This window comes from Acyrthosiphon pisum, chromosome A1 (assembly GCF_005508785.2).
Source record: "Acyrthosiphon pisum isolate AL4f chromosome A1, pea_aphid_22Mar2018_4r6ur, whole genome shotgun sequence".
Taxonomy (NCBI): domain Eukaryota; kingdom Metazoa; phylum Arthropoda; class Insecta; order Hemiptera; family Aphididae; genus Acyrthosiphon; species Acyrthosiphon pisum.
In genome coordinates this window covers 39245175-39259555 of record NC_042494.1, presented here as the reverse complement: position 1 = coordinate 39259555, position 14381 = coordinate 39245175, and the positions used below count along the sequence as shown (strand labels likewise).

The window sequence follows — 14381 nt, the reverse complement described above, 5'->3', positions numbered from 1 at the left end:
CGTAGTACTTATACTCCGGCCCACGAGAGTCCATACGTAAACCGCACATTCATATAGTAATACGTGACGTCTGTTTTCTCCCACCATGATGCCATTCCCTCTATTCGGCTACGTGCCCATGCGCAGTGACGGACGCATTCTGACATATGGACTCTCGTGGGCCGGAGTACCTAATCACGAAATCTAACGGACAAACGTATACTAGTAGTTAACCAACTATCCAATTATTGTCATTGGAATTATTGAGTAAAATAATATTAAATTATATTAAACGTAAATTATTAGACAAGTATTAAATTCAACAATTTTATTAAAATCAAAGTATTCAACCGGAAATGTTTTTTGTATAAACCGTAATTTCCAAACAAATTTTAGAGTAAATATTGTTCATTTTTTATTTAGCATATATGGTTTGTGGTTACATGCATTAGTTAGAGTTGTAATATGTTAACGTACAGTGAATTTAATTAATATATAACAGATGAATAAAATAAAAATAAACAAGTAAAATATGAGAAAATATGAGTAATATTAATAAGGTAACAATAAGGTATTAGAGATCTAGTTCTAGTTCCTCCAGCCATTTAATAAATTTTGGAGGGGTTGTGAGGCAGTCGATTCTGGGACCTTGGTAGGCGTGGATAGGACATACAAAAGCTATGTGATAGATGGTCTGCTTCTCTGCTCCACAGTCACATTCTGGTGAGTCTCTCATGCCCCATTTTTGCAGGGAATCTGCACATCTACCGTGCGAGGTTCGTATTCTATTAAGTGTGCACCACAGATTTCGCTGTAGGTCAAATCCTGTGGGTATATGTCCTGGTGATATGTTACCTAGGATGTTGTCGTTCTCTGCCGCGGCTCACCACGTTTGTTCCCATTGCGTCATCATGTCGAAGTTTGCGTTGATTAGGTCCTTAGCTGTTTTTGGTGGGGGGTTTCTAGACTTCAATCGTGTTTTGGTCGCATCATCAATAAAGTTATTAATGGGCAGTTCATGATTGAGATTTATTTTTGAGAGCTCTTTAACTAAGGCGCTCGCTCTGCGAAGTGATGGGGGGGCAATTGCTGTTAATGTTGGGAGTCAGTGAGTAGGTGTCGATTTTATTGTACCAGATATTAGTCTCATGGTAGTGTTTAGTTGGGTGTCTACTTTTGCCACATGAGCGCTGTTTAGCCAGACGGATGCGCAGTATTCAGCTACTGGATAGACCAAACCAAGAGCCGAGCATCGCAGAGTGTGAGCCGATTAGCCGAAGTACCCCAAGATGTACCGCAGAGTTTATGTATTATATTATTTCTGGAGCTGAGTTTGGCGGCAGTATTTTCGAGATGAGTTTTGAAGGAGAGTGTGTGATCCAGTGTTATACCAAGGTATTTGAGGTGACAATTGTGGTTTAGAGCGTCTCCGTTGAAAGTTATGTTTAGTTGAGCACTTGAGCGCTAGCAAGTTTATTGTTGAGGTGGAAACAGGACGCTTCTGTTTTGCTGGTGTTAGGTTTTAGTCTCCAGGCATGGAAGTAGTTACCTAGAGTGATGAGATCGTCTGTGAGTATCCTTTCTGTTTCATTGAGGTCTTTGTGTTGAGTTACGATAGCTAGGTCATCAGCATATGCGAATTTAATGGAGTGAGTCAATGGGAGTTCGGCTATATAGACATTAAATAATAGAGGTGCTAATACCGAGCCTTGCGATAGGCCGTTATTTAATGTTCTTGAGTTGCTAATTTTATCATTCATGTGAACTTTAAATGATCTATTGTTCATTAGAAAATGTATATAGGTAAATAGGTAATTGTCAAAAAATACTTAAGCTTAAATATATTTTGTAAAAAAATAAAATTTCAGAAAAATATTTAAGCTTATTTAGATTTTCTGATAAAACTTTTATTTGGACTTAACTTTAAAAGTTAAAACAGAAAAAAGTTCGTTCAAAAATAGTTAAATAGAAGAGTATTTTGTAAGAAAAACTACCTAAGTATATTGTATCAGATTGGTTCCAAAATACATTAGATACGTTTAAAAACTTGGTGGGCTAAGCCCGCCCAAGCCCAATTAACATAAATAAACAATTAAGCTTCAGAAATAAAAATTTGTTTTTTTGTATAATTTTTATATTTTTAAATGAATGTGTAAGGTGGTGTAGTAGCAACGACAACGGGTTACTTTTCATGTAATAGCAGCTGATGGTGGCTACAGAAATCGTCTAAATACGTAGGTAGTAGGTACGACAAACAATTTACCAATTACGATTTAATTGTAATGGATTTTTAAGAAACTATCGCAACGATTGCCGTGGTTCCCCTTAATACGTGTAACTAATATTAAACTATATCCCGAGTAGGAAGGTACACTATAAACGCCAAACGGTACGGTCACAGAACATTGACCTATTATATAATAGGTCAATGTCACAGAATAAGACAATGTTACGGTGTTGCACATCGGTTTGCGCTGGCGAATTTCTTGTATGTTGTCTCCACCAGAGTTCGTTTTGTTGATTTGTCTTCCCAATTTGCGCCATTATGATAAGTGATAACAACTTAGAGGTTAGTTTTTACAAACGTCAAACGTCGGTCATTCTTTTATCTTTAACGGCTACTTGCTTTTTACACGGTATTTTAGTGTTTTACTGTCTGCTGAATCACGATTCACGACTGCAGATAAATATTTTCTTATATAGTTTTACATAATTTAATAATTAATATTCACAATGTAAATTTTAAAAGTTTACATTGACGAGATTTTCACGTAAAATTCAAGTTAGATTTGTATTTGTCTATTTTAACGGTTATCTATTTATTTGGTTCTCGTTATGAACTTTTAAAAATTTTAAGCACAAAAAATCGGTACAATGTTTCCAACGAAATTATTGACAATTGTCTTACTTGGCATTTTATGTATTAATAATACTTTTGGATCTAAACTCAACGTTCCCCGTGTGTTGTTACCGGTATTTGACACGTTCACTGTGAAATTTAATATAGAAGTTACAGACGATGGCTGTTACAAATGGTAAGTGTTAAGAAATTGCTTATGAATTTTATGTTGCACATACCTAATACCTATACTTATGTTCAGAATCCTTGTCTTTTAAATAGTAAAATACCTACTTATAACATATCATGGAATAATTATTTATAATAAATGTTTTACATTTATCATCAATATACCATATCTTCCTCTGATTATTAACGGGTAACAACCCATTTATGTGAGCAATATCAGGCTTACATTTTTTAGGTAATTTACAGTGCCCCCACACCCCCCGAAGAAATGTCAAGGGAGGGCAAGTTTCTTCCTTACACCCCGTAATTATGCCACTAAGGGCCTGTTTTACAATCATAGTTTAAACCTCGGTCATGCCTAACCCGCTGATTTTACCAGCCGAATTCGGTGGTTAACCTTAGTTCAATGATTATAATACAGGCACTAAGTCTATCCATAGTCTATAACTAACTCTGTAGGTTTACTAATATCAGTGATTTTCTAGGTCAATATTCAGAGGTGACAACATTATCAAACTCGTTCCCTTAGATGTGAATCCATTGCTTGGATGTTCGAGCAAAGTTTCTGTGTCTTCTTTATCAAATGAGAAAGTTCGCAGAATAGCAATCATATTTGCAGAAGACGCTAATTCTGGTGAAACAATACGTTGTGATGTCATTGTTGATACTATAAAGTCTTTACAGATTGTTACAAAGACGAGAGAGTTATTTGTTGGAGATGCGCCAGAACTTTTTGAAGTATCTGCGTTTGATGATCAAGGTACTTATTTGTAATCTAAGATCAGTATAATTTTCAAAGTTAAGCATTTAAGATCCTGTTATTTGTACTCTTGAAAATCTACCTACTAATACTATTGGTACAAACTAAATAAAAATAAATTATTAACTATTTTCAAGGATATTTATCATTTTGTAATATTTTATTTTAGCTGATAGTCCAAATAACTATACCCTCGATCGTACCTATATATAGTACTTGTTAAAATTACAAATTTGTCATAGATACAATTATTTCTCCCATATTATTGGTACAACCACTAAAATTTATTTGAAGTAAGAAACAGTATCTTTAAACACATTTTTATATTGAAGTGTTTTCTGAAAATGTTATCTAAATTTATCGTTGTCAATCTTACATTGGACAAATAATTAATTATTTACCAATTTTAAATATTTAAAACTAAGATAAGTAAGATTAATGTAAAAAATGAGTGCTGAGTACTACGATAAACTGTGTGGCCAATGTGTAATTTATTTATCAGTCATCTTTTTACTTTATTTTAGGAAATAAATTTACAACATTGGATGGTGTAGAATTTAATTGGTCTTTAAAAGTGCTTAGAAGTCCTATAAACACAGTTTTAAAATTCATATCATTTAAAGATTCTTCATATAGAACTCCGCCAGATCTTTATGATCTAGATCAGAAAAATAGGCAAGGTCATATGGTTCTTGTCGAAGGAGTTAAAACTGGATCAGCATTAGTATGTCAATTGTCTATAAATTTCAAACTATTTTATATAGTATTAGGTACTTAAATTAGTTCAATTTTTAATTAACATATATTTCAGGTTTCTGTAAAATTGTCTACATTTGATGAGCCCACCACACAAGTTGAACTATCAGTCATTGCAAATTTAAGACTTGAACCATCCCATATTGTTATCTTACCTGGTGATCTTATCCATATAGATATATATCAAGTAATTAACCTTTTAATTATTGTGTATTGATTTGTAATATTGTTTAGTGAGATTTATTTACATTATTTTGAATAGATTCAAAATGAAAAATTAGTAAAGATCCAACTACCCTCCACCCAATATTCTATAGAAACGGATAAATCTTCAAATTCAGGCTTACTGAAAATTGAAAATGACTCTGGTCTCTTCCGTGGTCTCAAAAGCGGTCAAGTTAGGCTAAATTTAATTGATAACCACGCTGAATCCAAAAACGATACTATTCCTAAATCAATCAGCAGTTTTGTTAGTATCTCTAATGTAGATTATTTATCAATTGTTGTTAAACCTTACAATCGCCGTAATTTAATCATTCATGGTTTATACGAATTGGAAGTTCATCTATTTAACAAGTAATGTATTTAATTTATAATTACTTTAAAAATTAATGATCCATTTGTATTTATTATTTTTCTTTAGTCATAATCAGTCCATTAACATTGGACCCAATGTTAAAGTAATAATGGATTTACCTGAAGAGTATTTTAAAGTATTAAGTACTGTAACTAATGGATCATATGTTATTGTCCAACCTATTAAATTAGGAGTACCGCAAATAGAAGCATCATTAGTGAAACCATATCAAGATTCTAGATCATCTGCAACAACTTCTGTATCAATTTATTCAAAAGTGAAAGTTAAACCAGATTTAATTGTTTTCCCATGGCATGCAAATCTAAACAACAGGTAATCCTTTTAAATTTTTTCATGGATTTTGTTTTATAATTTTTATTAAATTATATAAAATAAAAAATAAAAAATTAATATTTACTTAGGTAAATAATAGTTTTTCAAAATTCAAATCTTAAACAGTACCATTTGGCTAAGGTTACTTGTTTCATTTAACAACAAATATAGGTACATACAAAATTGTATTTAGCATCAAAATGCATATTCAGACTAGGAATGGGCCAATACTAGAACCGACACTCAATATCGGTGGTATCAAATGTATTGGTATTTGAAACGATACCAAAAAAAAAATACAATGAAATCAATGAGCAAAATAGCACTGATTATAAAGTTTTGAATGTATTATCAATAAAAATTACAAAAAATTAATTGTATTATCGGATGTTGGTTATAGCTGATATTGGTTGGTAGTATCCGTTATCTATTAATATCGGTTCATGGCTTATGCTGATAATGTTGGTTTTCTGATAAATCGGAATATCGGTAAAAAGTGGTATCGGTCCATCCCAATTTAGACTATAAGAATATTAGAAATATTATAAAGCAGCGGTTCTTAACCTGTGGTCCTCGGCCCCCTGGGGGTCCGCGATACTCATATCGGGGGTCCGCGGCAGTCTTAACACATAACATACGTCAATAAGTGACACGAATGCACTATTACAATATTGTTGGATTATTATTATTTTTTTTCTTCATAATATTATATATAATAAGTGGATTTTATACCAAATAATTGTATTATTAATATTTATTAAATAATCAGTTTTTCTTGTTCATTCGAAATGTACACGCATACAGCACTGTACTCCACAGTCTTATATTTAGGTACTGCCACTAAGTGCAGTTGATCGATCGTATTCCAATTATAGTTTTATTTAACATTTTTATAAAAAATTAATTGTAATATTTAATAATTATAAATGTGTATGTTTTTTTAAGTCTACTTAGGTAATTTCTTTATAAAATAATTATTATAATTTTGGTTATGATAACATGAGATGTTTTGTAAAAAAAAAAGGTATTCGAAAAAAATTTGGTAAGGGGGGGTCCGCGATTTCTAGATATCTTTCATCGGGGGGTCCGTGATCTACAAAAGTTAAGAACCACTGTTATAAAGAATAATAAATTCTTTCTATTTGAACAATCAGTAGTACCTAGCCACCTAGGTACTTACTTAAAAAAAAAAAATTATATGTGAGATAACAATTTTTAGATTTTGAGCGGAGCAATGAATGTTGATTTTACAATGATGTGTCATTTTTTTGTGTCTGTCATTACGGTTGGGGTCAGTAAAACCTAGCAATTTTCTTATTTTGTTGTAATTCAAAAACGAATAACCGTAGATACTTGATATTTATATAATTTGTTTATTTTATCAATTCCTATACTTGTAACATTTTTTAAATATTTTGACTTGTTCTGAGCTGTTTACAGAAAATTTCAAATTTCAATTTTTTTAGTTTTTTTTTTTTCTATAAATATCAACAAAATTTTATATGTTGGGCCAAGAAGCATAAAAATGTAATACAAGGCTCCTGATGTATTGCTTAAATAGCAGTTGAAAAATATTAAAAATACATATGCACAATTTTTTTTATAAGCATTTAAAGTCTGAATTTTGATAAAATTCAATAATTATTTTGTAATCAAAAATGTATAAAATGTTCAACTTTTATAGCTAAGGATTCAAAATTTAAAACAAGGTTCCGCGTAAATAGGTTATGTATAAATTCACAATAATATCATCAAATATACTTAATAATATCATAGGCTGACTGGCAGTCTTTGCTCAAAATATTTTTTCTTATAAAATTATATTATATTATTGAATTCAAATTTAACACTATCCATTACAGTGACCCACTTGTAAACTACTGTACAGCAGAGTGACACCCATTTGCCCAACCTTTTACTTATTTGTTTACGACTGGTATTAACAGTATCAGTACAATATATTTTTTCTGTACAATAAATAGATAGTAAGTATATTGTTATAAATAAATTGTTTCTATGTGTTTGATTTTTCATGAAATCTGTTGGTTTAAGTTGTTAATTGTTTATTTTGATTTTTCACATTAATTGTTATTGCATAAAAATATCTTATTTCCTCATTTATTAGAACATAGTCTGGTCTCTACTCTTAGTGGACTATATCTGTAATAAAAAAAATACCTACATTTATAACCTCTATGTATTTCCCTGTAGAAACAGTATAGAAAATACTATTAAACAGCGGCCATGAGACCACTTATTATAAGACAGCCTTTAAATTATTCAAATATGGTTTGATTTGCTTATAATTTATAATTGATTATCTAAATGTTTATATTTTAAATTTCAGATTACAATTTGCATTAAAAGCTACCGGTGGAGACAATAAATACACTTGGAATAGTGATGATGTTACTGTAAGTACTGTTTCATCTAATGGACTTGTCACAGCTCAAGGATTAGGAAAAACATATATATCGGCTGAAATGACAAGAGATTCATTAAATCAAGATAGTGCTAATATTTTTGTTCTTGTACCAGATGATTTGAAAATAATTGCTCATCCTGTAGAACAAGAAGTAGGCAAAAATATTATTTTATATTTGCAACTATTTGCAAAAATACCTGGTGTTGAAGAAGAAATAAGTGTTACAGCATGCAATCATGATCAATTTCAAATTGAAATTGAGAGCTCTCTATTTACATTACAACATTTCAACCATAGTTTGAATAAATCTTGTGCAGCATTTTCTTTACGTTCGGAGTCAGTGGCTTCTTCCAAAATAACTGTCACCTTTCATACAAGTAGTACAGTATTAAAAGCTTCGGTTATTGTAAGTACATATAAAAAATTAGTTCCATTACGTCCAGAATCTAGACTTACAGTTCTAGCACCTGGTTGTTCAACTACATTGTTATTCTATGGAGGCCCTCAACCTTGGTTGGGCCATAGTGCTGGTTATAAAGTGGAATTTAAAATTGATGAAAATCTCGTGACATATAATGAACTTTCTGTAATTCGTGATGTTGATGGACATAAAACCTATGCATACTCTATTACATGTGTTAGTTTGGGATCAACTCGAGCAAATTTAACTATCAAGAGTAATCCGGTTATTAATAGTTTTGAATCAGCAATAATATCAGAGACTTCAGTAAATGTCTTATGTTCATCTCCAAAGTTTGTAAAAGTGTTTGTAGCAGATACGGAAGACGATTGTCCAATTTCTAAGACTTCTAGCAATGTATTGGCTTATATACATGAACAATTATTTGTTCGAATTAATGTGATTGATGGAGATGGAAATATTTTTGATAATGCTACAATGATAAATGCAAGCTGGGTTATTACAGATTCTGATCTTATAAGAGTTATCAGTTCACTTAATTTGAATGAAATTACAGAGTATGGTTTTCAATTTCCCAACTATCATTTTAGTATTTTAGAACCTTTAAAGAAAGAAGGCTCTACTGAGGCTGTTTTCCAGTTAACTGGATACAAGAGACCATTTGTTCCAAATAGCTCACGGTTTGGTTCTTTTTTAACATCTAATGATGAAGTATATGAAATAATTCCAACAATTAAACATTCTATATCAATCCTTTTATTTGATAATCCTCGCTTAACACATGAAGAAATGTTGGTTATTAATAATCCAGAAATTACAAAATCAATTTATGGTCATCAGGGGAGTGGATACTTCAAAATACAGTTAAATACACAGATAGTAGCCAAAGTAACACATAATGGAGGAAGACAAATAGACATAAGTCCATTAGCCCCAGGAGATTTAGTAATAAGCATTAAAGATCTTTGTGTCAGATCTGAGCCAGCTGAAGCTACATTTAAAGTACGAAATATCCATAACATGTTATTATTAACAAATACTTTTGTTGAAATTGGAAGAACTATAAAAGCTATTGTGAAACTCTATGATTCTGAAGGCCATTCTCTTCCCATTCAGCCGGGTGTAGTAAATATTCGACCAGTAATTGATATAAATTCCATGTTGACAATTAAACCAGAATTGAGTAAACCTGAAAAGACATATGAGACAGAATTTTCAATTATGGGATCATCATTGGGCAAAACAAATCTATATTTTGTTGCTGATACGTTTCCTATGGAACAAATTCGCACACAAACTACATCTATTCAAGTTTATTCTCAACTTCGGTTATCTCCTAAAAATTTAACATTAGCGGTTGGATCAAGTTATCAGTTAACAGTTTCTGGTGGACCACATTTAGAATGTGTATTTGAATTTATTTCTGAAGATGAACAAATTACAAAAGTTTCAAATGGAGGAATAGTCAAAGGTTTAAAAGTAGGAACTGTTACAATAACTGGTATGGCTGTAGGTGTTGATGTGATAAGTGGAATGAATGTTGTATATTCTAAAGATACAATAACAATCAGAGTAATTAAATTAAATAATGTTAAAATTGAAGTGCCATTATTAAAATTGAAAGTAGGAGAGGTGATGCCAGCTTGGGTACGTGGTGTTCCTGACTCTTTAAATCCCATTATAATTGGTACTATTCATCCATCTTTAGTATTCCATTGGACCACATCATCAGCTGGAATTGTTCAAATTTATGACATTTTGGAAAATACAGGAATACTAGTAAATATTTATTTGTACATTTTTTACAACACTACAATATTAAATTATGTGGTTTTGTATATTAGGTACGAGAGCAAGATAGAATATCAATTCGTGTTCGTGCTGTCAAACCGGGAAACACTAGAATTAGTGTTTCTGTAACGGACCCATCCACAAAAGTTATTTTTACCAATTTTATCGATATAACTGTGTATGAAGAGTTACATTTAATTTCACATGACTTGTTGTTAAATAGTTTACTAGTTACTCCAAATACTGAATTCACATTAATGACAAATAAAAACAAAGTAAGTAAACTGATTTGTTGATTCAGCTGTATTTTAATTAATTTTGTTTATTAGGTAGCCAAACAATCATTCCGGATTATTGGTAATTCTAAAATAGATAGAAGTCATAATTCATTGGCAATATCTGTTGATGAAAACTCTGGAAACGTTAAAACAACAAATGAAGTTGGACGTGCTCATGTATTTATTACTTCAACAGAAGATTTTGATATAACACAATCTTTAGATGTGCCCATTGAAGTAAATATACTAAATTTTTATTTAAATAAATGGCACTAAAACAAAATAATCATTATATTATTATTTTTATAGGTAAAACGTGTAAACTATATTATGATAAATATTGAAACCAATATAAATTCTAAAGATTCTTCACAAATGTCTGTTCTACCCAGTGGAATGAATTTAAAATTAATAACTTCTTATCATGATGAAAAAGGAACTCAGTTTAAGGCTGTTAACTCTGATTTAAAATTCCTTACAAGTCATCAAAATAAGGTATGAAAGTGTCTATTTAGTATTTATTATTTAAACTTTTGAATAATAATTAATATTTTATTTTTCAAAAAGATTTCAATGACACCGGGTGATCAAAAACATATTATGGATGTTTCTTTGTTTGAATCTGGTGAAGTAATATTGAAAATTTGGGATGATGGAGTTTATCATTTCAAAGAAGATTATATTAAATTTCATGTTGAGCATCTTATATATCCAAATAAAGTATGTAATCAGTAAAATATAGTATATGGTATTATTTATTACTGTTTAAAGATATACATTTTACATTTATCACTTACTTAAAATTATAACTAAAAACAAAATAGGAAATGCAATAAAATCCTTTTTATTAAAATTACGCCTTGACAATCTTGTTGTTGTTGTTGTTGTCTGATATTATACCTGTTTATTAATTCAACAATATACATTTATTTATAAAGATGATAAAATTATATACTTTTTGTATATTTTGTATCTATAAATCCTACTAGTATATCAAATATTTAAGACATTTGAGTTTATATGTAACAGTCAGTATCAATTTAATTTTAAGATGTCAATTAAGTTTTTGATTATATTAAAATTATTTTATTTATGAGTATTGAAAATTTGTAATTCTATTCAGTGTCATGTAATCATGTGCCATGTCACTTAATATATAATTGAATTTTCTCATTGATTTATATCAATATCTATAAATTATATACTTAATAGTAAATAACAATTTGATTAAAGTTATATAATTTTCAACTTGAAAAAAATGTTAATCTGCATTAATATTTACTTAAAAAAAATATTAGGTATAATTTCATTAATTTTATTGAGTAATTTATCCAAAACATATTTCCCGATTTATCTGTTAATTGTTTTGCAGGCTACTGTTACTGTTGGAGATGTTATATGTTTTTTAATGCCTGTACAATTCAGTGAAGAAGATGCCAGTGAGTGGTTATCAGATAATTTGAAAACATTAGTGGTTGATAATTCATCTGGATTTAGTGTAGCTATGGCACCTTCAGAAGTGTTTGTGACTTATTCTAATAATAAATTTACAACATCTACAAGCATAAATATTTTACCAATTAAAACTGTATGTATAGTGCTATAACTTTTTATAATTATTATTTAATATTTTTATATTTTAATTGAATGTACATTTTTAGATAATAATTTTACCCTTTGAGAAAAAGATATTAAGCAACAGTGCTATTGTTGATATTCCATTAATTTTACTGAACGAACAAGAGTCGGTTTCATTAGTTAAAAATAAAAAAGGAAATATGTGGGAATGGCGTGATGATGATTGTTCTAGTCGTGAAAATACAGTTAAACGTTTTCCGTTTGTTTGCGATGTACATTTTGAGTCTGTTTTATCTAGTCAAGTTAAAACTCCTTCAATAAGTCGTGTGTTTGATGTCAGTCCTAATTTTAATACAAAGACAGGTATTTGTATAATTTTGTAGAAATATTTTTCTACTATAATTTTTATTTATTATTATCAATGTTTAATGATAACTTTGCTAGGAGTATAGAATTATGATTATTTCAATATTACTCCATTAACCCTTTTTGATAATTAGAAGAATTAAAATTATGATTTTAGAGGAGATACCTACTATTCTTTTGTACACTAATCCAGAATTATGATAAATTGTGTATTGTTTTATTCTTAATTTTTACTCCAGAATACTATATAGATCAATAACTGATTGATCCATATTGTAGCATTAGTTTAATTTATCCAAAACATTTATTTTCCAAGATTTAACTCATTAGTAATTTTATTACCAGTGTTAGTATTCAAATTTGCATTTTTAACTTTATTTAGCCCTCAACAAAGTATTGCCAATAATTACTATTAAATTCTCATCATTGTTTTCTAACCATGTACTTGGCCGAGTCTAAGATGTTTAAATATGTACTTTATAATTACATTGCACATATTATTATGCATGTGACAATATTTATATTATATATATTTTTTTTAGGTCTTTATAGTTGTAAGTTGACACCCCTTCCAATTATTGACCAGGAATTGAGTCTCTTTGAAGCTAAAATAGCCATTCAGGTTTCTACTGGTAGTGTATTTACTGAGCATAAGGGTATTCAATTTTTACCATCAGTCTTTATCAACAAAAAAGAGTTGTTTTTTGGTCAGTTCAGTGGCAAAGACAAACTTATTATAGTTGGTTTACCACAAGTTCTATCTCAAATCAAGGTAAGAATTAGAATTTTCTTAAGTTTCTATTATTGTACCATTTAACGCTTTTTATAATTAGGTTACATCTAGTAATGATTCGTGTGTGCTTCCAATACTGTTAAATGAAAGTCAAAATGAAAAAGTGTATTCATTTGATGTTAATGATAACTTTTGGAATGCTCAAAGTTTTGATATTCACATTCTCGTGTCTTCAAATTTAACTTACCAAAACATTAAGGTTTGTGAATGGTTTCTTAGTTTATTAATTGTACATAATAGTTATTAATAACAATAATTATACCTTTTAAAAAAAAATTAAAGGTACCTGTTGTGACATCACGTTCTTTAAATGAATATGATTTTTCAAGACCTAAACTACCCAATGCAAATCAACATGACACCAAAAAAGTTCAACAGTCACCAATACCTGGTCTGTTCTCTGGTTTTTCAAATAGCATATTTTCGAACCCATACATCATTGGTTTGGTTACAATAATAATTACATCCTTAGTTGGTAAGTATTATTTTATTTATTTCTTCAACATGTAGTTGTTGTATTAAAACTTTTCAATTGGTTTTGCAGTTTATTTTTATGGATTTTCATTTAACAGCAAATATATTCCTCTAATTAAAAGTAAGTTTATGTGTGTATGAAAGTGTAACATCAAATAATAATTTCTTTAAAACAAGGCAATTATATAATTTTTTATTGTGTTTTAGGCCCACAAAATTCACCTTCTCCTACACACGTGGCTTTCTACAACAGAAATTGTTCAACCGATCACAATAGATCACCTGCATTGAATTTGAATAGATCTCTTAAAAGATTATAATAAATTTAACTAATCATGACACGCAAAATTTAGTCTGATATCAAACAGTTCATAACTTTATTTTTTAATGTATAATGTGAATGTTATTCTGTAAATAGTATACTTGTTGTCTTTTGTAGACCTGTAGCATTTATATGTCTGTAATTATAATGTAATATTTAAAAAAACAAAGTAAACTTAATATGAAATGTATTTGTAAATTGTTTGACACTGTATTGTATGTATTTGTTGGGTAACTTTTAACTAACAACATTTTTTGATAGAACTAAGTGAGTTATTAAATGTATAAGAATTCAGATATATTATAATATAGCCTATAACACTTAATAAAATGTAATATTAATTAAAATATAATTTTTTTTCATTTCACTTAATATTAATAAATTGTTGTTTAATTTAATACATTTAATTAAATAATACCACAAACTTATAAATTGCAAGTCATTATAAAATTTTAAATAGTTACAACAATTTATTTTTATTATTTTTTTACATTATTAAC

General features: G+C 29.3%; 1 protein-coding gene across 1 annotated transcript; it reads left to right on the top strand.

Moving 5' to 3' along the window:
- Positions 1–2570: 2570 nt before the first annotated feature.
- Positions 2571–14087, top strand: LOC100167685 (nuclear pore membrane glycoprotein 210). Its single transcript, XM_001943330.5, has 18 exons — positions 2571–3014; positions 3493–3767; positions 4292–4491; positions 4579–4710; positions 4786–5099; positions 5167–5433; positions 7781–10058; positions 10124–10345; positions 10400–10585; positions 10658–10843; positions 10916–11068; positions 11721–11936; positions 12010–12289; positions 12835–13064; positions 13126–13284; positions 13368–13560; positions 13630–13680; positions 13767–14087. Exons 1-18 carry the CDS (start codon positions 2854–2856, stop codon positions 13877–13879), a joined length of 5616 nt encoding a protein of 1871 aa, XP_001943365.2. The 5' UTR covers positions 2571–2853; the 3' UTR covers positions 13880–14087.
- Positions 14088–14381: the final 294 nt, after the last annotated feature.

Coding starts and splice junctions, on each gene's coding strand:
- LOC100167685 (XM_001943330.5), top strand. CDS start 2,854: ATGTTTCCAACGAAATTATTGACAATTGTCTTACTTGGCATTTTATGT. Junction 3,768..4,291: donor ATCTGCGTTTGATGATCAAG/GTACTTATTTGT, acceptor ACTTTATTTTAG/GAAATAAATTTACAACATTG. Junction 5,100..5,166: donor GAAGTTCATCTATTTAACAA/GTAATGTATTTA, acceptor ATTTTTCTTTAG/TCATAATCAGTCCATTAACA.